Below are 27,254 nucleotides of genomic sequence, written 5' to 3' on the forward strand. Positions count from 1 at the left end.
GTTAGAGAGAATTGGAGGAGCAGATCTGTAGAGAGATAGCAGACCGATGTAAGAAACAGAAAGTTGTGATAGTGCGAGATTTCAACTTTCATAATATTGACTGGGGTTCTGAATCTGTAAAAGGGCTGGATGGCTTGGAGTTTGTGACATATGTTTAGAAAAGTTTTCTAAATCAATATATAAAGGTACAAGTGAAAAAGGATGCAGTACTTGTTCTCCTATAAGGGAACAAGACAGGTCAGATGACAGATGTATGTGCAGGTGAACATTTTGGGTCCATTGATCATAATGTCATTAGCCTCAAGTTAATTATGGAAAAGAATAGGTCTGGTCCTCGTGTTGGGATTCTAAATTGGAGGAAGGTAAATTTTGTAGAAATGAGAAAGGATCTAGGAAGAGTGGATTGGAATATGTTGTTTTCTGGGAAGGGTATATTAAGTAAACGGAAGGCTTCAAAGGCAAAATTTTGAGAGCGCAGAGTTTGCATGTTCCTGTTAAGATTAAAGGCAAAGTTAACCAGCGTAGGGAACCTTGGTTTTTGAGGGATATTGGTGATATGGTTAAGAAGAAGAGGGAAGTGAATAGCAAGTATAGGCAACAAGGTGCTAATGAGGTACTTGAAGAGAACAACAAAATGCTAGAAAATACTCAAGAAGGAAATCAGGAAGGCAAAAAGAAGACATGAGATTGCTTTAGCAGATAATGTGAAGTTAAACCCAAAGGGTTTCTACAAGAATATTAAGAGCAAAAGGATAGCAAGGGACACAACTGATCCCCAAGAGGATCAGAGTTGTCAACTATATGTGGAACCTCACTTAATGGAAGAGATTTTAAACAGTTATTTTTTTTCCATCAGTATTTACTCAGGAAACTGTCATAGTGCATGAGGAAGGAAGAGAAACAAACAAAATTGCCATGGAACATATGGAGATTAAGGAGAAAGAAGTGCTTGCTGCCTTACAGTGAATAAAGTTAGAAAAATCCCCTGGGCCAGATATAATATTCCCTTGGACCTTGAGGGAGCCCAGTGTATAAATTTCAGGGGCCCTGGCATATATATTTAAAATGTCTTAGCCATGGGTGAGGAGCCAGAGGATTGGAGGGTAGTTCATGCGCTCCTGTTGTTTAAAAAAGGATCCAAAATTAAATCAGGTAATTATAGGCCAGTGAACCTGAAGTCAGTAGTAGGTAAATTATTGGAAGGAGTTCTGAGAGATAGGATACATATTTGGACAGCCACAGGTTGATTAAGGACAGTCAGTATGACTTTGTGCAAGATAAGTCATGCTTAACGAATCTTGTAGAGTTTTTCGAGGAGGTTACTGTTACAAGCCCAGAGGACCCAAAACCCAGCAGCAATAGATATTCACCAAGACAAATGGTTTATTAAACAAAAGTTGCTTTTAATTATCTTTAAACATGAAAACAGAATCACACTTTAACTTGACTTAACTAACCTAACTTAACCACCTTCTAATTCTAAGCGCATGTGTATGTAATGTGCGTGTAAGTTCAGAAAGGTTCTTTGGTTCACAGTTCAATCTCACTTCTCATTCCTCCAAGTTCACTGGTTGCAGGCAATTCTTATACTGTGCACAGAATTTAACATTTATAAAGTTCACCAGGCTTTGGTGCTCGAAAGGTAAATGGTTACCATTCAGGAAGGTTCTTGTCTGTTTTCAGAGAGATTTGTTGTGCAATGGACATCCAGCCTCTTCAGTGTCTTGCTGACGAAACTTTCACCTTCAGGTTTTCCAGATGATAACCTCTTTCTTTCAGGTCACCACAGAGTTCCTTTTTATTTCTCTTATTCCAAGTGAAACATTAGACAGCCAGTCTTCTCCTCTTGCATGAACCACAAAGGCTTTGACCAGGCCATCTTCCAAATTGAGCTTTCCACAAACTTGCCAGCTTGTCCTGTTCTATTCCCAGCTGCTTCTGCTGACTGTAACACTGTAGAAGTGATCTCTGTGTTTGTGTGTCTCTCTCTTTCTCTCCGTGAGAGAAAGCCCATTTTACTCTCTCTGCTTGCAAAACAATATGACCATCTTAAAACAGCAAATCCCCTTCCAGTCAGAAGGCGGCTCCAACAAGCTTTTTCATCTGTTGCCTTTTTGTAAACAACAATCCATTAGTGAAGTCTCTTGGGCACTCTCCAAAGCTTTTGAAAAGGCTGTGAGGCCGATATGTCTAGCATTAGCAGAGCTCCAGTATTTCAAATAAGATCTGTTTTAAAGTGTTTGTATGTAACTTACACTAATAAACCTTTTCCAATTTATCTCCCAAAAACATATCTATATATTCTGTCACATTACCAAGAAGGTGGATGAGGGAATGGCTGTGGATGTTGTCTATGTGGACTTTAGTAAAGCCTTTGACAAGGTTCTACATGAGAAGTTAGTTCAAAATGTTAAGAAACTAAAAATCCATGGAGAGATTGTAAACTGGATTCTAAATTGGTTATGTGGGAGAAAACAGAGAGTGGTAATGAATGGTTGCTTCTCAGATTGGAGGCCTGTGATAAGTGGTGTGCCTCAGAGATCTGTATTGGGACCATTTTTGTTTGTTGTCTATATCAATGATCTAGATGATAATATGGTAAATTGGATCAGCAAGTTTGCTGATGGCACAAAGATAGGAGATGTTGCAGACAGCGAGGAAAATTTTCAAAGCTTGTAGAGGGATATGGACCAACTGGGAGAATGGGCCAAGAAATGGCAGATGGAGTTTAATGCTGAAAAGTGGTAGGTGATGCATTTTGGAAGGGCAAACCAAGGTATAACATACTCACTAAATGGTAGGGCACTGAGGAATGTGGAGGAGTCAACAGTTCTGGAAATACAGGTACATTGTTCTCTGAAGGTGGTGTCACAGGGTTGTAAAGAAAGCATCTGGCATCTTAGCCTTTATAAATCAAAGTATTGAGCATAGGAGTTGGAATGTTATGTTGAAGTTGTTTAAGACATTGGTGAGGCCAAATTTGGAATATTGTGTGCAGTTCTGGTCGCATAACTATAGGAAAGATATCAGTAAGATTGAAAAAGTGCAGAGAAGATTTACTAGGATGTTGCCAGCTTTTCAGGAGTTGAGTTACAGGGAAAGATTAAACAGATCAGGACTTTATTCCTTGGAGTGAAGGAGGGGAAATTTGATAGAGGTTAACAAAATTATTTGTATTTAGCACTATTTTTTAACTTCTGGTTGGATGCTAATTGTATTTCATTGGTTTTGTGTTTTATTTGGCTCAATGACAATAAAGTAAAATCTAATTATGAGAGGTCGAGACAGAGTGGATGTGAATAGACTTTTCCACATATTAGGGGAGATAAATACAAGAGGTCATAGTTTTAAACTGAAAGAGGTTTGGGGGGGAATATTAGGGGAAAGTTCTTTTTTTATCAAAAATTAATCTAGTCAAAGAAAAATGTACGTGCTTTTTTCACTTTTCTTCCCCCCCCCACCCACTCCCTCCCACAGAAAAGCCCCAAAGGAAAGAAAGAATACAGAAAGATAAAGAAGAACTAAATTAATTTTATACTACTACTGGATATCAATGTAAAACTATATGCTTTATTAATCACCACTTAACTATAAGTACATAATATGTATAACATTTTCAAAAAACTGTAATAAATGTAAATTATACCTTCAATATGAAATAGCATATAAAATAAACATGTTACAGCATAAGACCTGGCCAGGAAGTGAGAGATTACTCCAAAATTAACTGAAAATCCTGATGTGATTAATTATAAAGTAACCCCACCAATGTTTTGCATATATGGGAAACAAATTTTCAAAACATCTCCATACTTTGTTCCTTAAATTATATGAATTTTTTTCCAAAGTTTACAACTTCAAATTTCACGATTCCAATGCTAAATCTGGTTCCAATTTCCATGAAACTCCAATACATTTTCTAGCAATTGCTAATGCAATCTTTAAAACCTTCTGAGACCAATCCAAATTAGACCCCAGGTAAACATTTGATATATCTCCTAATAAAAATAACATAAGATTTCGTGGAAGTGGGGTCCCTATTACCTGTTGTAGAAAGTCAATCAATTTGGTCCAAAAGGAATTCAATTTAGAACATGTCCACGTGGAATATAAGAAAGTACCAATGTCCTGTTTTCACCGAAAATATTTATCCGATTGGTCTAATTTCATCTTATTGAGCTTTTGAGGTGTAATATGCAACTGGCATAAAAAATATATATTTAACCATTCTACATCTATATTTATTGTATTTTTCATACTGTCATGACATATCTGGGCCCAATTTTGATCATTTATAACTATATCTAAATCATCCTCCCACCTCTGTTTGGATTTATGGAAGTATTTTTTCTTAATATCTCTTAAAAGTAGAAGATACATAATCGATATAAACTGTTTAAGATTTGGATTCATTATAATAGTTTCAATTTCATCATCTTGTGATTAATAAATATAGTGGTCAAATTCTCTCGTAAAAAGGGCTTTAATTGATAATATCCAGATATTGTAGAATTTTGTATTCCATTAGAAGTTTTCAATTGATCAAACATCATTAAATGCCTACCTTAATAACAACCTTTTAAAAATTTTAATCCTTTCTTTGACCAGTCAATAAAATTCCTATTGTCCAATGTAAAAGGCATCAGTCTATTTTGTACCAATGGCATATTTGCTAATCCGTATCCCTTCATTCCCATCAATCTATGAACCTTATGACAAACTCTTATCAAATGTCTCAATATTGGCGTATTTATTTCCCCAGTTAATAAGGCTGCATTCCATTTATATAATACCTCTTCAGGCTTTTGATCAGCTATTTTATTCATTTCTGCATTAACCCATGCTACTTTATCTCCCTCCTCAAAAAAGGAGGAAAGAAATCACAGTTGAACTGCTTTATAATAATATTCAAAATTAGGAAGTTGTAGACCACCTGATACTGGAAAGTTCTTCATAGAAAGTTGTGGGAGTGTGGAATGAGCTGCCATTTAATGTGGTGAATGAGGGTTCGATCTTGAGTTTTAAGAATAGATTGGATAGATACATGGATGGGAGAGTTCTGCAGGGTTATGGAGTCAGTGGGACTCACGAAATAGTGGTCTGCACAGACTAGAAGGGCCAAATGGCCTGTTTTCTGTGCTGTAGCTTTCTATGGTTCTATAGTAATGACATGGTCCATAATGTTACTGATGATTGTGGAAAATAAAATTATCAAATTGATAGTGAGATCCTGAACCATTGAGTAACCATAGTTCCAGCGCCTTTTTATTGAAACCTCCAGCCTCAATGTGGAAACAATGGTGCCATTAAAGATTTTTAACAGAAGCAATTTCAAATGCCAGCTGCTTGAAATCTACTTGATCCACACAGATCTAGAATATATGGATATCCTTACAGAATGTTAGACTGAATTAATAGAACATTGTCTGGATTTGATCAATTCAAGTCAACATTGCAAAGTACAAATTGGTCTAAGCTTAATACTATGTGGGGCAATTTAACATATATCTCTCCATTTTAAGCATGCATGATCAATAATATTCCTGATGACCATTCTTCTGAAGGAATTAAGCCTTTCTTGTTATTGGCTATCCTGTCAATATTCTGCTTATAATTTGGAACATTTTCCTGCAAACCATAACTTCTTGACCAAAGAGAATCACTGTCAAAGGAAGCTTTTGCTTAAATTTATCTCAAGGAATTATTGAAGACACTTTCCATCCAGAAAAGAGTATCTTAGACCTACTAACATCAAAATGCGGACTGCCAGGCTGGGAAATAGCTTCTTCCTGCAGGCTGGGAGATTGATGAACAGTATCCTGTAACTGAGTAAATCAATCCAAAATATTTATATGCATTTATTTTAAATTGTATCTTGTGTGTGTGTGTGTGTGTGTGTGTGTGTGTGTGTGTGTGTGTGTGTGTGTGTGAGACTACTACATGCTGTGAAATATATGTGTGTGGGTGTGCACACACATGCACACTGTGGTCTAGAGAAATGCTGTTTTATCTGGTTGTTTACAGACAATCACATGATGATAAACTTGAACAACAGAACCCTTTCTTTCACTAATACTAGTCAGAAGACCAGGGACTGGATTTCTGTTGGGATTCTTTTATTTGCTGGCTAACTGCTTTAGCAGTCGATCCCAGGGAAGCTCATTTACACCATAAATTTTATTACGTGTAAGAGATGATCAGGAAAACAAATATCCAAGGAAATTTTATAGTGTCACTGGAAGCATTGACCAGCAGAATGGAACTGACATCCACTGATACCTGGTCTGAATATCAAAGAAATTATTATTCCTGATAATATTACACATTGAAACTCTGGTACGGTATCCTTAGGACTTGACTAATACCAGACCACAGAACGTGCTCCTGTTCATCTTCCTCTGAGCTGGACAACAGTTCCTTTTATATGTAGACACACCCTGGATCATGTAAAGGGATCATGAGCTGTCAACAACATAAAGTTTCTGTGAGTTGAAAACTGCTGTCAGCTAAGGTTGCAAAAGTTGCACAAGTAAGGTTAATTGGCTACAAATTAGCACAGATCTTAGTTACCTTTTGATCTTTGTTAGAATTAGATCAGTTGTCTGGAACTCTACTACAGATTTAAAACACTTATGCATCACAGAAGTTGCTGAACCACAGAATGCCAGACTGGAAACTTTCAACCCACATCTCATTTGTTACTCCAAATAGTTTGTCTAGCCAGCAACAACATTAACGAATGAAAGCAAAATATGAAATGCGAACTTCCACAAATAATGATGGAAACGTTAAAACAAGTCAGCAGAAGCTGAGGGGAGACACAATTGCTATTTCAGGTGAATGCCTCCTTATGTGGGCTCACAATTGCAATGATCACCACGTCTAACAATTGTCAGTCATTTGTATTTAATTTCATGGTAGAAATGTAGCATATGGTTGAATTTTGTTGGATTACTTTTTATTTTCTTCTAGACATGATGACAGATCGACTTATTTATCGGGTTTGTGCAGAGGTTTCAAGACTCTGTGATTTAATGTACAGTTCCAATCAAATGTCAGCACTAGGCAATTGGAAAAAAAAATTATCCAAGACTGTGGAAGATGTTATCATGCAGTAAAATATTAATCTGTGATGCTGTTTATTCAGATATGTACTGATAATAGCTGGAGTGGAAGATTACATCCCCATTCCTATCATCACCGTTCTGCTCCACTCAAGTTTAGAATTTTACACGTGGCAAGACTTCACTGTCTGTTGTGCCATCTCTCCCAGATACTCAGCTGACTTATAGAAAGAACCTCCTTCACTTTTGCCCCTGATGGTTTGGATTTTATTGCTCACACTTTATCAATACAGCTTTTGACTTAAAGTTCAGAGTTTATTCTAAGAATTAATCCAACGATCCTTTTGCTGCACAATTTCTCAGGCAAGTATATTTCCTTTTGAATTGAGATTTTAACTGTGTAATGTCCTCACCAATCACAGCAGGAACAGTAGAAGACATCACAGCCTTAAAGCCTACATTGGCAGATCTATGCCAATCTTACCTCCTCTTTGCCTATTTCCTATAATCCTCAGTTGTTTGATCTGATGGATTGTTATCTTTCTTCATCTTAAATATATTTAATGGTCTGCCTTCAACCCTCCTTGGGCGCAGAAAATTACAAAGATACACGACCCTCTGAGAGAAGACTTTCTTTGAAGATCAGTTTCAAATAAAGTTTTTTAAGCCAAATGATATCACTTGAGCTGACTCAGGCATGTGGTGCGCTGTTAGACAGAATCAGACACACACAAGGTAAAGACTGAACAACAGGCTTTAATCCACAAAACCCTCCACAGAGCCAGGCTGGCTATGGCTGCAGCAACTCAGTGTGAGGCCTCTGGAGGCCAGTGCAGCCTTATCTCCCGGAGGGTGATTGATACCCAACCGGGTGGGGCTTGATCCATTCAGGCCGACTGATTGGCAGCCGGCCAGATGTTGTCCTGTCCCCTTACACTCCTGTAGATACAGAAGTTGCCCCCTGCAGTAGGCCGGTGGTATTTCACCACAGGACAACACTGATGACGACTCTATCTCTTCAAGACTTTTGTTGCTCACCGAAATGGCCTGAATGAAATGTAGATTGCGTTGAATGCATGTAGAGGAGGCTGTTTTGCAGTGTGGGGGCAGTTTGAAATATCTGCAGGTCCCATAGAGAAATCACAGTGGCCTGGAAAATGGCAGTGTTGCTGGAGCTGCTATAACTAGCAAAGAACAGCAAGTGGAGTCACAGCACTCCTGTGGGATCCAACTGCCCAGTCTGACTGCCACTGGCTCCATACAGGCTTTAAACAGCCCTTTAAAGGAGCTGATGGTGGTTTTATTTAAAATAGTGCAACCATGGTGTCTGCGTCCAAGATGGCAGTGCCTATGACTGGCAGCAGCCACAAGGGGTTACAGACTCCCAGGAAGCAGAGGGCTGGCACAGTGCACAAGAAAATGAGGAGACCACACCCCCCCCCCCCCCCGCTCTTCTGAGATGGAGAAGCTGATGAGATGACCCACGGGACGATGACCATGGCAGCAAACCTTTTTGAGGGGTTCTGCGACTGAAAAACCTACACAGGTGATTGCCTGTTGGTGACTCAAGGTGAGGGACCCATGTAGGCTGTGGTTTTCTGGAGTCTGCGAACTGCTGGACACTGTCTTGAAATTGGTATCGGAATCAGATGCAAGAGGGTGGTGAGGGTGTTGAAGGGTTCCTAATCGTATCAGAGGTTTGGATCTGGAATTTGGCCTGCTGATGGTTTAGACTGGACTCTGTGTGGCTGCAGAGACTGCAGAGTGCTGGTGGCGAATCCACAGACATTCAGTGACTCTGAGGGAGCTCTTTTGTGTCTCTTTCTCTTGACTGTAAGAGGCGCTTCAGGCAATTTCTACCAATGGCAAATCTGTCTACCTCACAGCAGACAAAAGCAATTTCATGTAATATGACACTGTTTTTATAACATGGCAATAAATTGAATCTTGAGTTTCATTCAGTACAGTACAGCGAGGTTGGAAGAAGGGTGAAACCAACATCTGGCATTGAGAGTTTTGGCAGAGATCAGAAAGTGAAAGTCATCATGACTTGGTGACTTCACAAGTGACATATGAATGAAGAAAAGTCCCATATCTGCACGGAGGAAATCAAGATAGTGGGGGCATCAACATGAAAGACCTGAAGAAGCAATCAAGGTAGAGATTGTAACAGGCGCCAGACTGTTAATGTTGGGACATGCATTATCCATGGAGGCAGAGGGAGAAATGATATTGCTCAGTCTTGCAATCAGGTCTCAGATTGTTGCAAGTAAATTCATGATAGTCAATAATATACTAAATAGAATGTATAATATCTGTTGTGGTACATAAGACGTTATTTACCCTGTGCTAGTTTGATGTATACAGGTGGCACTAGTAGATGGTGGTCAAGATTATGTCAGAGAATGTATTCAGTGTAACAAAGTCCATTCATTGAGGCAACACTGAAGGACAGGGTGTATGATGCTTCTCTGGAGAAGTGATCTACTGGAAGGACTATCATCTTACTGGCCTGTCAAATGATAATGTGTTATGTGCACTGAAATTCATACTTGCTGCGGCCAAGTAGGTTCTTGTAAAGAAAAACTGTCACAATAAACTACTGCTTCATAAATTTCATTAAAAGAGGTAATAAATGTATAATAGATTTCTTTTTTAATTCACAGTATTCCTAGTGCAAAAAGGTGACTTGCAATAGAGCAGACAGTCCTTTTGTGGTGTTGGAGCAGTCCCTGCTTAATGTATCAAGGGAAGAAATGTCACTCTTGGTGAAGAATCAGGCTACCAAGAACTTGAGTGAATTCATTGTTGATTGAATTTGTGAATAGCTGAACATAATTAATAAACTGATGTTGGAATTTTATTTCTTTAAATAGTTTATTTGATGCATTAGTTTGTTTACTTTTTTTAAGGAATGTTGTATAATTTTTTTATATATCTAACGTACCTTTAAGCCATGGTATCATTTAGTATAATGATATATTTTTGCATTGTGGCAGTGTTGTTCAGTTGAAAGTTCATAGTTTAAATAAGTTGTTGTTCTGTGCTCATTAGTGCTTTTATCAGCCTAATGTACACAAAAATTGACTCAAAGTAGTCCAAATACTTAGAGAGAGCTCCAGGCAGACACACCAGTGCTGTACTGTGCAATGATGAATGATGATGTTCTTTAGATGAGCTCTCAAGCTGAGATCTGGTCTGTTCTCCCTGTGGAGATGTTGCTGTTTTGAAGAAGAGAAGGGATGTTATGTTGAAGTTATATAAGACACTGGTGAGGCCAGTTTTGGAATATTGTGTCCAGTTCTGGTTGCTTAACTACAGGAAGGAAATCAGTAAGATTGAAAAAGTGCAGAGGAGATTTACTAGGATGTTGCTGGGTCTTCGGGAGTTGAGTTACAGGGAAAGATTAAACAGGTTAGGACTTTATTCCTTTGAACAAAGAAGAATCAAGGGAGATTTGATAAAGATTTACAAAATGATGAGGGGTATGGACAGAATAAATGCAAGCAGGCCCTTTCCATTGAGATTGGGAGAGATAAATATGAGAGGACATGGATTTAGGGTGAAAGGGGAAAGGTTAGGGGGAACATTAGGGGGAACTTCTTCACTCAGCGAGTGGTGGGAGTATGGAGTGAGCTGCCATCTGATGTGGTGGGTGCACTCGATCTTGAGTTTTAAGAATAACTTGGATAGATACATGGATGGGTAATGGAATTGGAACAGATTATTGGGACTAGCTGAACAGTGATCGGCTCAGACTGGAAGGGACAAATGGCCTGCTTTCTGTGCTGTAGCATTCTATGGTTCTTCTCCCCATGTCCTAGCCAGGACTTACACTCCAGGTCAAGATCATTAAAAGAAACATAATCTGATTATTTTCACATCCCTGTGTGTGGGAGCAGATTGCACACAAGATGATCACCCTGTACCATGTTTCCTAAGTAACAACACGGGCTATACTGCCAAAGTTCTTATTTGCTTTGGAAAACATTGAGGTGACTCTAAAGGACACTGTGTAAAGACAAGTTTCTCTTCCTGTCTAGCTTCAAAAGAGTCCTCAGGATATTATCACATGAAAGTATTTCTGCAAATTTGTTTTAATGGAAGGTATCAGTCCAACATAAGATAGTCAGAATCTCACCTCTGCTTGGACAAAATATAGAGCTAGTATTAACATTTTTCATGGGATACCCAGATATACATTACTTCTTATAATTTGGTCACTCATTTGCTTGTAATCATTATGTACATAGCAAGAATCAAGCAGCCAATATAATATAATGGCTGGGAAGTATTTGCTTATTTTACTAATGATTGTGCGGTTAATGTTGGTTAGGACAATTATATTCTTCCTTCAGGTAGTGAAAGGACCCAAAGACCATCATCAGAACATTTATGATATGCCCCAGTCCTTTACTGGAACTAAAGCATTCGTTGAAAAAAGGAGATGGAGTCCTGCTACCGCAACTCTGTAGAAAGGAGAAGAATTCAGATCAGATACTTTAGTGTCATGTAATAAAACAGAAATGTAATTTTACATGAAATTGCCTTTAGTCTACCATGTGGAAGAGAAAGATTCACCATTATCATTGCCCAGCACCCCTGACAGTCAAACAAAGCAAAACAAAAGAGAGTCCCTTCAGAGTCAATGAGTGTCGGTGGATGCACCTTCAGTGATCCCACAGCCTCTGCATCCGCAGAGCTTCTCACTTATCCTCCACTGTGGTTATCGACTTTAGAGTCCTCTTCTCCGCTCATCGTTCTCAACAGCAGGTGTTCTCCTCATTACTTGTACCCTGCATTAGGGTATTGCTTCCCCAGAGTCTGCAAATTCTCATGGCCATTGCCGAACACGTGCACTGCCATCTTGGGCCCAGACTCCAAGGTTGCAAGATTTTAAATAAAACATCATTGGCTCCTTAAACTGGCCATTTAAAGTCTGTGTGGAGCCATCGACAGTAGGTCAGGGCAGTCCCCCTGGGCAAGTGCTGTGTCTCCGCTTACTGCTCTCCCTGTGTCCGCACCAAGGGCAGTGCTGCCATGTAGCAGCTCTGGCAGCGCTACCATTGATGAATGTGTTCAGTGTGTCTCTGAAACCTTTACGGTCTTGTTCCTTTGTGACTTCAACCAGCTTTTATCAGACCCCCACTGACAGAATAAATTTCCTTTATTCTGTGCACTTTGCACATTTTTTTGGCGATGTATATTTAAGAAACCTTGAACTGAGACTTCAGCAGGTAGAGGTTCACAGTGGAAAGTTGCATAGAGTTCCACATATGTCAACCACAAGCTGGAAGCTTCACACATGCTGTGTTATGGTGTAGTTCACTCAGGTGCAATAGTTTTTGAAATTGAGGCTGGTGCTGAGAATAATGGAATGACTTTGTTGTGTATTTGATCCAAGCAACACTGGGAGATTTTGGGGCTCTCACCAAAAGCAAAATAGGTTCTCTTCTGAAAGGCTGCTATCTTTGATCTTAAAGAGTGAAAGAGAAATGATTGATGCCTTACATAAGGAACATCTCAATGAATTTTCAAAAATATATCTATACACTTTATAAGGAGAAGTTGAATGTTTGTGGTTGATATAATATTGATCATGTCTGCTTGTTGAATAATTGGTTTGTTGAACTGAGTGCAGGAGATACATCATTCTAAATCCCATATTCCACTTTTATTTTACCAGGACACGAAGCTCCGGGAATTGTTGGATGTTGGAAATCAGGGAAGTCGTCTGGAGAACAGGATGGTGACAGTGGTTTATGGTCCCGACTTGGTGAACATTTCCTATCTCAATTTCATGGCCTTCCAGGAAGAGGTGTCAAAGGTACAAATCCTGTCCTTTCACCAGCTCCCAAACCCTTGGAAATGCATTGAAATTATCAACTGAAACTGATCAAGTGAAAGCTAGCTCCTCAACTCAGTCTGTCCCAATCTCTCTTTATTGCAGCATCCCTCCTCTCGAATACAAAGTTCCCTTTCTCAAAGAACAATTGCAAGCCCATGAACTTTGCCCATGAGACTGGAGTTGAATGAGTCATTGCCAATAATCCCTACCCTCCTCCACATAAATAATACTGAGAGCTAATCAAGCTGGTCCTGTACTCCCAGAAGCACAGCAAAGCCTCAGATCACACACACAGCAGTGCCCCCATCCTGGATGTTGGGATGGCCCACATCCATCAACAGAAGACAAGGCTGTCTGTTCTTTGTCATTTCTCTGGGTATTTTGAATGGATATAGGTCAGCATCTGGAATGATGGAAGCAGATTCAAAGCATGTGTCAAAGAAGAATTAGATAAGTGCATGAAGGAGAGTAAAGGGCAGAAGAATGCAACTAATGGATGCTTTCTTCAAAGAGCTGGCAAAAAGACAATGGGGTGACTGGCCCTCAATTTATATTGTTAATGTGGGGAAAAGAAGGCAAAATTGCTCTGAAGAAATATCTTTGCTTAAGTATTGTAGACATTGAAAGTCTTATTTCCAAAGAATGTTCATTTTAAAACCACTTTTACGAGATAAAACAAAAATAGCAAAGTCTAATATTTATGCAGTGATTTTAATGCAATATAATGGCCAAAGTTACTTCATTATAGACCAGTCCATGAAGCCTATATTGCCTTTGCTTCGAGGAAAGAAGAAGCTGGTAGTAATGTATATTTTTCATGTCTGCCAAAGTTAAATTTTTAATGAATGCCTAGAGGAGGCAAGAGAGGTCAAATGGCATGGAGAGGAAATTCTGGTGCTTCTAGTGACGAGTGGTGAAGTGGCTAAATTTGTAGGTGAGCAAATGGTCAGAATTATTCAAGCATTAATCACTTAAAGCTGCACCAACTGTGGTGGAACAGCAGAATATGCAGAATTGCGATTCAGGGAGAGATATGAGCTAGAGACATTGAAAGAGATACGAAGGGCTTGAGACCATGGGAAAAGTGTGTCACTGCTTACTGGGAACCTAGCATAAGATAGAGCTAGCACAGGTTGAAAAGGTCTCAAATCTGCATAAGTTAGACCAAGGGAGATTCCAATTAATGTCCAAAAATTGCAACTCTAATTTATTATTTACCTTAGTTGAAATAAGATTTCTTCCTTATTTGGAGAAAGGAAAGTTTGCTCTACCCTTTCAAACCCAGAGAATCACTTGTAATGTGAGCTATTTCCTCTTCACTTTCATTCCCCAAATGATATGATAGAAGGTTGAAGCACCACAGATGTAACTGTAAATATTGAAGGTTTTCAGCTCAGCTCATGTCCCTGACTACCATGGTGTTATACTCTACCGAATGCCCTGTGCTATGCAATCATTTTGCTTCTCAGTGCTGTCCAGTTGCAAGACCAAATTATTAAAGGGCTAATTAGGGTGGTACAGTTGGCATTGCAGCTAGCTCAACACTTTTTACAACGCCAGCAATATCGGGACCAGGGTTCAAATCTTGCATTGTTTTTAAGGAGATTGCGCATTCTTCCCATGTCTGCGTGGGTTTTCCCTGAGGGATCTGATTTCCTCCCACCATTTGAAACATACTGAGGGTGTTGGTTAAATGGGATGTAAATTGAGCAGCGTGGACTCGTGGCCAAATGGCCTGTTACTATGCTGTGTGTCTAAATTTAAAGTTATAAGCAGAAAATGCTGCAACCACCCAGTTACTCAGGTAGTTTTGGTAGTTAAAGTCCTTTCTGGCTCTTATTCTCTCATGCCACTCATGCTGGCTCATCTGTGAATATATGAGGCACTGCTTATTTTCATTTCAGATATCTAGCATCTGTGGTATTTTTTCTGTGTGGCAGGAACCTAAGCATTGAAGAAGCAGATACATGAGGAGAAGATGAGCATTTGGCCCTTCATTTGCCATGCCATTCTACAGGATCCTGACCTTTAGCTTTACTCTCCTGCATTAACCTCATATCTTTTGATTCCTTTAACAGTTAGCATAGGGGGCAGCATGGTTGGCGTAATTGATAGCACAACACTGGTACAGCTCCAGTGATCACAACCGGGGTTCGAATCCTGCGCTGTCTGTAAGGAGTTTGTACATTCTCCCCGTGTCTGCCAGGGTTTTTCCTGGGGGCTCCAGTTTCCTCCCGCCCTTCAAAAATGAGCCCAGGGTTGTAGGTTAATAGGGTACAATTGGGTGGCACAGGTTTGTGGGCTGAAATGGCCTGTTACCGTACAGTATGTCTGAATTTTTTAAATGTCTGAAGAAACTGAGTTCCAGGCCCTCTTGGGTACAGCATTTGAAAGATTCAGATGAAGATATTTTTCTCATATGCTCTGTATAATTTTCCCCTTTATTTTGAGACCGAAACCCCTGGTTCCATATACCTAAGAGGGGAGCATCATCCCAGCATTCTGTTAATCCTCTCAGAATTTTGTATGTTACAGTGAGACCATCTGCCATTCTTCTAGTGACAAGGAGTCTATGGCTGGTCTGTTTCATCTCTTCTCATACATCAGTCTGGTGCATTCCTTACACAAGTGGGGAGAACAGAACCTAATTTTCAAGTTCAGGTTTATTGTCATCTGACTGTATGCAGACAAAACGGTATTTTGCCTCACACACCTACAATACACAGCACATATTAATCACATTTATACACACAAAAATATAATTTAAAATAAATACATTTAAATATTTTGGATTGATTTACTCAGTTACAGGATACTGTTCATCAATCTCGCAGCCTATGGGAAGAAGCTATTTCCCAGCCTGGAAGTCCTGATGTTGATGCTCCTGTACCTCCTTCTTGATGGTATTCGGTCAAAGATAATGTGTGCTAGAGAGAAAGGGTCTTCAGTAATTGTTTGTGCCCTATTTTGTCAACGGAGGAAAGGGAGACCCCAGTGATCTTCTCGGCCACTTTGATGATCCTCTGTATTGAATGTCCTTTTTAACACTGGCACAAATTACTACTAAGACCAGACATAGGAAATAAAAGCAACCAGTGCTCCCTGCATGAAAACATGTGAGGCAGTATTTTCCCCTGCATAGCTTCGCATTGCCCGATATAATTGCAGTGAGAACTCTTTGCTCTTCTATTCAAATCTTATGACATTAAAGGTAAATGCACAATTTAATCTAATTCATTGAATTGCCTGCACTAGTTTTCAGAGATTTCCTGTACAACACCACGCAAGTTCCTCTCAATATTCATACCCTTAGCTCTTTCATTATTTAAAACGTACCCAAATTTTCTATTTTTTCTACTAAACTGAATGCCCTTGCATCATTTAACATCTACTATGTCTTCACTCATTCACTGACCCTAAAGTCCTCTGTGTATCCCCCTTACAGTCCACTCTGGCATCTAGTTTTGTATCATCACCATACTTGGATCCTTTTTCCAAATCATTGATAAATTCCTGCAATTCTGTCACTGATCATAGACTCCCATCTGATCCAGTTATTTTACTTCATTCTTTGTAATCAATTCTCCCTCACAGCTCCCTTAGTTCTGCCCTAATTCTCCTCCCCTACACCAACACTAGGGTTGACAACAGCCAATTCACCCACCAGCAAGAGGGAGCCAGGAGCACTGTAGTCGCAGAAAGAATGTATAAATCTTGCTGTGGTCAGGTGCAAGCTCAGGTTTTGGGAACATCAGTTCTTCTGCACCTATCTACAATTTGATATCTTTCTCCTTCTCTTAACTTTTAAAACATATTTTATTAATTTGATACAGAGAAATGTTACATCTATACATTGTTTAGATATTCATTATGTAGCTTTTATATAATGCAATACAGAATGAGTCACATATCAATTATACATTGTCTTGTCTTATATAATTATCAAAAGTGAAATATCCTTCTGAGAATTTCACCTCATATTTTAATGTTGAGATATACATTGTGACTAACTAAATAGACCAATCTCTTGTAGTTGTTAAAAAAAAGAACAAAAGAAAAAAGTAAAAAAAACATACTAATCTACACCCCCCTCCCCCCACCACCCAAACATGGTCACCAGCAAATAAATTGTAAAGAATCGAGTATCGGCTCTCGAACATCAGATAGAAAACCCCCGGAGCTCCCCTGCCTAAGTAATCAAAATATAATAATAGTTCATGAATGGGGCCCATATCTTGTCAAAGTCAACCTTGATCTCTTTAACCTTAGATCTAATTTTTCTCCGAACACAAGCAAGACATAACATCCTGTAACATAACATAACATAACAATTTACAGCACGGAAACAGGCCATTAGGCCCTTCTAGTCCGCACCGATCCAAACACCCCTCTCTAGTCCCACCTCCCTGCACAATGCCCATAACCCTCCATCTTCTTCTCATCCATATACCTGTCCAACCTTTTCTTAAATAATATAATTGACTCCGCCGCCACTATTTCTCCCGGAAGCTCATTCCACACGTCTACCACTCTCTGAGTAAAGAAGTTCCCCCTCATGTAACCTCTAAACCTCTGCCCCTTAATTCTTAACTCATGTCCTCTTGTTTTAATCTTTCCTCCTCTTAACGGAAATAGTCTATCCTCATCCACTCTGTCTATCTCTTTCATAATCTTAAATACTTCTATCAAATCCCCTCTCAACCTTCTACGCTCCAAAGAATAAAGACCTAATCTGTCCAATCTCTCCCTATACTCTAGATGCTTAAACCCAGGTAACATTCTGGTAAACCTTCTCTGCACTCTCTCCACTCTGTTTATATCCTTCCTATAATTAGGCGACCAGAACTGCACACAGAACTCCAAATTAGGCCGCACCAACATCTTATACAGTCTCAACATCACCTCCCAACTCCTATATTCCATGCATTGATTGATAAAGGCCAGCATACTAAAAGCCTTCTTCACCACCCTATTCACGTGAGTTTCTACCTTCAGGGAACGATGTACCGTTACTCCTAAATCTTTCTGCTCTTCTGTATTCATCCATGCTCTCCCATTTACCACGTATGTCCTGTTCTGATTCTTCTTACCAAAATGAAGCACCTCACACTTATCAGCATTAAATTCCATCTGCCATTTTTCAGCCCACTTTTCTAAGCAGCCCAAATCCCTCTGCAATAGCATACAACTTGGTGCTCTGCTGTCTTTCCATCTTATCAAAATTGCTCATGCTACTATCTTTATTGAGATGAATTCAATGAAATCCTCTCTTCTAGAGAATAACCAAACAAAGCAATAAAAGGACATGGTTCCAATTTAATCCTAAGAATCTGTGATGGAGTTTTAAAGAATTGTTCCCAATCTTCTTGTAGTTCTGGACACTCCCAAAATATATGAATCAGAGAGGCCTCAAAAATTTTACATTTCTCACATAGTGGATCAACATCAGGATAAAAACAAGATCATCTAACTTTGGACATTTGTATGCTATGTACAGCTTTAAATTGTAATAAACAATATCGTGCACTGAATGAAGTATTGTTAATCAGATCAAGCGTGTTATCCCAATTTTCATCTGAAATTGATGTATTCAAGTCTCATTTTCTTAACTCAGTTTCTCTTTTTTTCTTTTTCACTTTTTTTTTTCTCTATTTTTTCTTTCTCCTTTCTCCCTTCCTTTGCTTTTTACTCTCCCTTTCTATCTCTCTTTTCTCTCTTTCAATAAATCTATTATTTTCTTTCTCTCTTCCTTTCTTCCTTTTTCTTGTTTCTCCCTCCCCTCTTTCCTCTCCCCTTCTCTTTCTGTCTCCTCTCTTTTGCTTTATTAAATAAAAGTTGTCTTAAAGAAACATTTTTACTCAAGGTAGTTAGTTCTGTTTTTTTGATCTTATTTCAATAATCCATATCTGAAATGTTATGGGCTATTTGCTGTCCAATGACTTAACATTTGATGCTGATGTGTAAGTGTTCGAAGAAGGTCTGTTCCCTGCCTCACCATTCAGGTATAATCTTGGGGAAGAGAGGCTTGGAGCTCCATTACATGCACTGAGGACTACAATAAGCCATTATGAACTCTTCAAAGCTTAGGAGACCACATTACCAATTGTGAAATTCATCCTAAATCAACTACTGTAAAACTTCATTAGATTTTTGAAGCACTCACTGATTGTGTGTTATTCTTTGCAACTAAAGTGAAAATTGACAGGAGCTCAGCATAGAGTGCAGCTGTTTATAAATTGGAAGCTTAATGCAGAGAATATCTGACTACAAGCTTGAAAGCATTCATTTAAGTAGTAATTAGCCCATGGCATTAAATACAATGTTTTTGCTCTCATCCAGTAAACTTAGTGCATTGTAGATCGTTAGTAGACCTTCAGTTGATAATTACAAAGATCCAATCTCAGAAAGAGCAGTAAATGCAGTCTAGAGAAACATCTATATCCACAATCTGGAGGAAAAAGTGGAAAATCGGATCAACAAATTTGCATTTCACATTAAGATTGGGGGTGTAGTTGGCAGTAAGGAAGGCTTTCAAAACTTGCAGCGGGATCTGGACCAGCTGGAAAAATGGGTTACAAAATGGCAGATGGAATTTAACATGAATAAATGTGAGATGTTGCACTTTGGAAGGTTGGACTTAGGTTGGACATACATGGCAAATAGTAGGGCAAAGGATCTGGGGATACAGAAATATAATTCCTTGAAAGTGGCGACACAGGTAGACAGGATTATAAAGAGAGCTTTTGGCATATTTGCCTTCATAAATCAAAGTATTGAGTACAGGAGTTGGGATGTTATAGTAAAATTGTAAGACATCAGTGAGGTCAAATTTGGTGTATTGTGTGTACTTTTGGTCATCTAACTATAGGAAGGATATCAATAAGATTGAAAGAGTGTACAGACGTTTGACAAGAATGCTGCTGGGTCTTGAAGATCTGAGTTACGGGAAAAGGCAAACAGGTTAGGACTTTATTCTGTGGTGTGTTGGAGAATGAGGGGAGATTTGATGGAGGCATAAAAAATTATGATGGAGTGAATGGAGTAAATGTGAGCAAGCCTTTTTACACTGAGGTTAGGTGAGACAAGAACTAGAGGATGTGGGTTAAGGGTGAAAAATGAAATGTTTAAAGGGAACCTTGAGGGGAATCACACACTGAAAGTAGGGAGAGTGAAACAAACTGTCAGCTGAAGCTTTGAGCGGGGGTTAGATTTTGACATTTAATAACAATTTCGAACATGAACTGGAGGAGGGAGGAGGGCGCGGAGGTGGGGTTATGGTCCAGATGAAGGTCATTCAAACTCGACAGAATAGTAGTTCAGCACAGATTAGATGGGCCAAATGGTGCTGTTTCTGTGCAGTAATGTTCTATTGTTCTATCTTATATTACCAGGGCAGTCTGCAGCCCAATGGTATGAATATAGAATTTTCCAGTTTCAGGTAGTGTGTTACCTGAGTTACTTGTGTCCTCCCCTTCTCCTCTGACCCTTATATATTGTTCTGTTTTCCACACATCCCAATCTTGTCCCCACCCATTCTCATCACCATCGCCCTTCTGGTTCCACCCTTTTCCATCCACATTTCACCTACAGGACCCCCCTCCTTTCCCCCTTTGCTTCGATTTGAGGCAATTTGACCTACCTCTTCCCTAATGGCATCCATGGTCACCTTCTCTATTTATCCAATTCCAGCATCTGCCTTTGTCTCCACTCATCAACGCCTCCAGCCATCTCCTACCTCACCTTGAATGATTCTTTTTGCTCCACCTCACATGAAAACAGACATTCGGCCCTTTAAGCCTGCTCTACCATTCAATACGATCATGGCTGATCATGTGACCTCAATACCCTATGCCTGTTTTCTCTCCATACCCCTTGATCCCTTTAGCCAATAAGGCCACATTCAACTCCAACTTGAATACATCTAACAAGTTGCCTTATACAAATTTCTGTGGCAGGATTTCCACAAATTCACAACTCTCTGAGTAAAGAAGTTTCTCCTCATCTCAGTCCTCAGTGACTGACTCCTTGTCCTCAGACAGTTATCCCTTGTTCTGGACTTCCCAAACATCAGAAATATTTTTCTTGCATCCTACCTGTCTAGTCCAGTCAGAATGAGATCCCCAATCATTCTTCTAAATTCCAACAAGTTTTACCCTTGCCTTTGCATTTTATCTTCACAAATCAATCCTGCCATCCCAGGAATCAGTTAACTGAGCCTTTGTAACATTGTAATACCACTCAATAGCAAGAATCAATAGCTCAGATTAGGAGACCAAACCTGCACACAATACTCAAGGTGTCACCTCTTCAAGGCCCTATACATCTACAATAGACTTTCCTGCTTCTATATTCAAAATGTCTTATAATAAAGGACAATATACAATTTTCTTTCCTCACCACCTGTAGTGCCTGCATTCCAACCATGTAAGACCCCAGGTTCAATAATCTCTTGCTGCCCCTTATTCAACCCCACCAACCCTATCATCATTTTTCTGGCCAGCTCTCTCCATACTCTCAACCTTGATGAAGGTTTTCCATCCAAAACATTGACCATTCCGTTCTTGCCACTGATGCTGCTCTGGAGTTCCTCCAGTAGATTGTTGCTTCAACAGTCTCTAGGAAACATTTAGTTGTCTTTTCCAGTGCTGATCATTTTATAGATGTCCACCATTCTAAAATCAACCTTTTTTTTTAATTGAAATACAAGTTAAATTAATTGGAACTATTTTTGTCTCCTGAAATTGTTCCAATTCCTTTCTTCCCACATCACTACTTCAGCAGCGTTCCATAAGTGTCAGGCGCCCTTCAATACATTAACCAGGTTGTTCTATACGTGTGCACTAGACACTTTCTAATTATGTCAGCTATTTTGCAATGTAAGATAAATCATATATTGAATATCTAATGAAACATCAGCCCTTCGCTGGAAATTCATCACCATCAGAAGAGCTAGACACTTGGTTGAAGTACGAGTCCAGAAGGAGCTAAATTTTGAAGTGAAGTAAAATGTTACTATTTTATAGTCTGTTTAGTTTTACCAACTGGGAATGAATAGCTTGCATTATCTAAAGTACATTTATCTAAATATGACAATATAACTTTGTGTGTGTGACCTATAACTGAATAACTAATGATTTGGCCCCATAAATATGCTTTCAAAGCATCCCATAAAGTAAAATTACTCCATACAGAATTAGTATTTATACTCAAAAAAGAAGAAATTTGTTCCTTAACAAAAGTAATAAACTCAGGTTTTTTCAATAACATTACATTAAATCTCCACCAATAATTTGATTGCATAACCTCAGAGCCTGCACAAGATATAAATAACATGGAGTGATCAGACATAATCCTACTCTTACATTCAGCCTGAACTATTCGAGCTCTCTATGTTATCTGGGTATAAAGTAAATCGTGATAAAAGTGAAATATTGCCAATTTCGGATGGGAATTATGATGAGTGCAAACAGATTACGAAATTATGATGGTCTGATAAAATTAAATATTTATGAGTAATTGGTGGATGCGAATTATCAATCTTTATATAAATTAAATTATCTACTGTTATTGAAAAAGATTAAGATGGATTTGATTAAGTGGAAAGATCTTCTATTAACATTGATAGTTTGAGTAAACTGTATTAAGATGAATATTTTTCCACGTATTCAATATTTATTTCAGTCAATTCCATGTTCACTCCCAAAAGTGTTTTTTCAAGATTTGAATATGGCGGTGAGGAAATTTTTATGGAAGGGAAAGTTAGTGAGAGTAGTGTTACTGAAATTGACATGGAAATATGCTTTAGGAGGACTTAAATTACCTCATTTTCAAAATTATTATGAAGCTGCACAATTAATGTTTGTTAATAGAATGATGGATATTACGCAACCCCCCTGGTTGGGCTAAAGTGGAATTAGATTGTATTTCTGAATTTCAGGTTCATCAGTTTATATTTAAGTGGAATCACTGTTTATTACAGGGATGTAATATGCATGTATTAAAACATTTATTAGGGGTTTGGAATAAAAGGAATTTTGTTATAGGTACGAGGGCTAAATTATCAATTCAAACTCTGTTATACCAAAATAAGATTATGTAGCGGCAGCTATATGAAATGAAACTCACAACCACTTCATGGGGGGTTTCAACGACTGTTTATTTCAAACTTCGTGCATGCCCATTTAAGGGTAGCGTGAGCTCCTCCCCCGCATAGGCAGTGATGTCATCACACTCGCCCGAGGCACGTGGTCCATTCAAACCATGCGGCACGGAGGTCTCCCGATGGTGCCATCTTCTCGCGGCTGCCCCGCCAGTGCAGCAGTACAAGCAGGGCCGGTTCACCATGAAGTATGTGCGCTCCCACACAACCCCCTCCCCCCCAGAAGCAGCTTACGCGTCTTGCCGCCTGGGTGGCCAGCCTCAATGTTTCGGCTGGGCCATCTCTACCGGCTGGCTGGGGTCCAGGTGCGCCACCTTGAGGTGGTCGACCATGAACAGTTCCCCCTTGCCCCTAGTGTCCATTGTAAATGTCTTGCCTGATCACTGTGGAACTTTGTAGGGACCTTCGTAAGGGTGCTGCAGGGGCGTGGTGTGCGGACTGCACTGGACAAAAACATACTCAGCTGTGTCCAGCTCCTTGGGCAAACAGGATGGCCAGCTGCCATGGTAGGATGGAGGTGGGTTGCTAGCGAGGTGAGCTTACCCCGTAAATCTGCTAACAAGGTCGGATTTTTGGCAGCGGAGCCGGTGTCCGGGCCGAAGATCTCCCTGGGTAGCGACAGCGGTGCGCCGTAAACCAGCTCTGTGGATGATACCTGAAGGTACTCCTTCGGAGCCGTTCTGCTGCCAAGCAGAACCCAGGGCAACTCGTTCATCCAACTGGGACCAGTGAGGCGAGCCATGAGGGCCAACTTTAGATGTCGGTGGAAACGCTCCACTAGGCCATTGGCTTGGGGGTGATATGCAGTGGTGTGGTGGAGCTTGACCCCCAAGAGGTTCGCTAACTGTGCCCAAAGGGCGGATGTAAATTGAGCACCTCTGTCGCTGGTAATGTGCGCCAGGACCCCAAACCTGGCAATCCAGTAGTCAAGTAGGTTCCTGGCACAGATCTCGGCGGAACGGTATTTCAGTGGAATGGCTTCCAGCCACCTCGTCACGTAGTCGATCACTATCAACAAGTGGCAGGCATCCCTGGTCACCGGCAGGGGGCCCACAATGTTGACATGTATATGTTGGAATCTTTTGGCCATGGAGTCGAACTGCTATACCGGGGCATTTGCATGACGGTGGATCTTAGAGGTCTGGCACTGCATGCAGTTCCTCACCATGTGGACTACCTGCTTCTTGAGACCATGCCACACAAAACACTCCGCCATCATCCGAACCGAGGTCTTGACTGAGGGGTGGGCCAAATCGTGGACCATTCTGAAAGCCTGTGACCTCCACTGCGGCGGGACTACCAGGCACGGAGAGCTGGTGGAAACGTCGCAGAGCAGCGTGTCGGGGCTGCCCGGCAACTTTAGGTTCCGAAGCTGGAGCCTGTGATGGCGGTGCGGAGGGCTTGTGTTTCCGCGTCCTCCCTCTCTGCCTGCGCTAGCTGGGCATAGTTCATGCCGGGGGTGAGACTGTGGATGGTGGGCCTTGAAAGTGCATCTGCCATGACATTTGGGCCACGTTTTTGAGGCCGAAAGGCATCCATAAGAACTCGAAAAGGCCGAACAGGGGGATGATTGCAGTCTTGCCGAAGTCGTTGGGGAGGACCGGGATTTGGTGGTAGCCCCGTACCAGGTTGACCTTTGAGAAAACCTGGACGCCGTGTAAGTTGGCCTGAATGTGCGGGATGGGATATCGGTCTGGCGTAGTCGCATCGTTAATGCGACGGTAGTCTCCGCAAGGGCGCCAACACCTGGAAGTCTTGGGGACCATGTAGAGGGGGGAGGCCAAAGGGCTATCTAATCTACGGACGATTCCTAGTTCCTGTAGTCGGGAGAATTCCTCTTTAGCCAGTTGCAGTTTTTCGGGGGGCAACCACCTGGCTTTGGTATGTAGAGGGAGGCCCTGGGTCGAGATGTGGTGGCAGACTCCATGTTGGGGCATGGCAGAAGTGAACTGTGGCTGCAGGATGGTGAGAATACAGGAATACTCGTCCTTGGGGGCAGTGATGGAAGCTATCCCCAGGTCGCACGCGTCTGTGGCATCAAGGCGGACGAATTGGAAGGTGCGGGCATTAACCAACCACTTGCCTTTGATGTCCACTAACAGGCTGTGCGCCTGGAGAAAATCAGCCCCCAACAGTGCCATGCCCACCTAGGCCAGCATGCACTTCCAATGGAACTTGTCCTTTCCAATGTGGATCTGTGCTCTGTGAGTGCCAAAAGTCTTAATGGAGGATCCATTGGCTGCCCGTAAGGTAGGGCCTCATGTGCGGGTGTGGGTCTCGAGAACGGTCGGGGGGAGCATGCTCAATTCAGCTCCAGTGTCTACTAGGAACTGTTGGCCGGTGGACTTGTCGGTCACGTGTAGGAGGCTGTTCATGTGGCCAGTGCCACAGTCATTAACGGCGGCTGGCCAAGTCATTTCCCTTAAAGTTACAGGGCTGCCTGCACTTGCGGGCTTGAGCCCCCCAATGTTGATGGTAGAAACACCACGTGGAGTGGAGCTCTTCCGGCTTGTGCTTGGGGGTCGCTTGTGGCTGTCTGGGCCCTGGGCGGGTGACCTGGCTGAGAGCGGCCTCGTTTTCTCGATTGATCCGCCAGAGGACGTCTGCGCGGGCCGCGACTCATCGTGGATCAGAGAAGTCCTCATCTGCCAGCAGGAGTTGTATGTCATCAGGCATTTGCTCGAGGAAAATTTGCTGGAAAATGAAACATGGTTTGTGGTCCTCTGCTAACGCCAGCATCTTGTCCATGAGGGCAAATGGGGTTCTGCCTCCCAACCCATCCAGGTGTAAGAGCCTGGAGACGTGCTGCTGCAGAGAGAGGCCGAAGGTCCTGAGGAGGAGGTACTTGAGGACAAGGTATTTACCTTCTTCCGGTGGTTTGTGGATGAGGTCATCCATCCTGTATGCGGACTCTTCGTCGAGCACGCTCATGACATGGTAAAACATCATGGCATCTGATGAGATGTGTCGGAGGCAAAACTGCGCTTCCGCCTACCCGAACCAAGTGTGTGGGTGATGTGTCCAGAAGGACTGCATTGATTTCTGAGGAAACCACAGTGAGAGGCCAGAAAATCATCTGGACTCCTCGGGGTCACCAATATACTGGCAGCTACATGAAATGAAACTCACAACCACCACGTTGGGGGTTTCAACGACTGTTTATTTCAAACTTTGCGCATGCCCCTTTAAGGGTAGTGTGAGCTCCACCCCCGCATGGGCGGTGACATCATCACGCTCGCCCAGGCGCATGCTCCGTTCAAACCACGTGGCATGGAGGTCCCCCGATGGTGCCATCTTCTCGCGGCTGCCCCGCCAGTGCGGCGGTACAAGTGGGGCCGGTTCGCCACGAGTATGTGCGCCACCACAATTATTCCTTTTTCGATGAATAAGAGGTATTTAAAGGTGTGTCAATCTGAGGGTATAAAAGTGATTCGGGATTGTTTTGAAGGACAGTTTCTTTCTCTTAATCGACAGAAAAAAATTTAGAATACCATCTAATTCTTTGTTTGCTTTGATAAGGGATAATTATGGAAAGGAAAGGAAATTAGCTGAATTAACAAAGTTTGAGTTTTTGATTTCTCATACATTAAAAAAGGGTTTTATTTCTGATATGTATGTGCTGTTACAAGATGGAATGGATAAACTGAATTTAGAGAAATCTAGAAATAAGTGGGTAAGTGATTTATCTTATGATATACCTCAGGAGGATTGGGGGGTTATGAGTCATAAAGGGTAACTAAATTGCTTAATGTAAGATATAGTTTGGTTAATTATAATTTTTTACATCAGTTGTATTTGACTTCTGAGAAATTGAAGAAATATGGATTTAGTAATTTGGATTTATGTTTTAGATGTGGATTACATGCTGGAACATTTTCACATGCAGTCTGGTTTTGTGATAAAGTTCAACCATTTTGGGAAAAAATTAGAGTATTTTTCGAAAAATTATTTAAGATTAAATTACTGTTAGACCCAGAATTTGTTTTGTTGGGTTATACTGTTTCATTGACTGGTTTGGGTTGGATAAGTTTCAGATAGCCTTTGTTCATTTAGCAAAGGGGGCATGGAAATGTGTTGTGATTACTTGGAAAGATAATGTAGAAGTTAATATGGTTCATTGGCATAATGAATTGAGATCTTGTATTTATATGGAAAAAATAGCATATAATTTGCATGATAATTA

The 27,254-nt window shown here is 40.8% G+C and overlaps 1 protein-coding gene across 5 annotated transcripts in view; it reads left to right on the forward strand.

Annotated features, from left to right (window-relative positions):
* plcb1 (phospholipase C beta 1) overlaps window positions 1-27,254 on the forward strand; it is a 1,044,484-nt gene that overhangs the window by 631,315 nt on the left and 385,915 nt on the right. For all 5 annotated transcript variants that reach the window (XM_069932441.1, XM_069932442.1, XM_069932443.1 and 2 more), the window contains exon 4: window positions 12,751-12,891. In XM_069932441.1, the coding sequence (XP_069788542.1) occupies window positions 12,751-12,891 (141 nt within the window). The remainder of the gene's footprint in view (window positions 1-12,750; window positions 12,892-27,254) is intronic.

This window comes from Narcine bancroftii, chromosome 4 (genome assembly GCF_036971445.1).
Source record: "Narcine bancroftii isolate sNarBan1 chromosome 4, sNarBan1.hap1, whole genome shotgun sequence".
NCBI classification, from domain to species: domain Eukaryota; kingdom Metazoa; phylum Chordata; class Chondrichthyes; order Torpediniformes; family Narcinidae; genus Narcine; species Narcine bancroftii.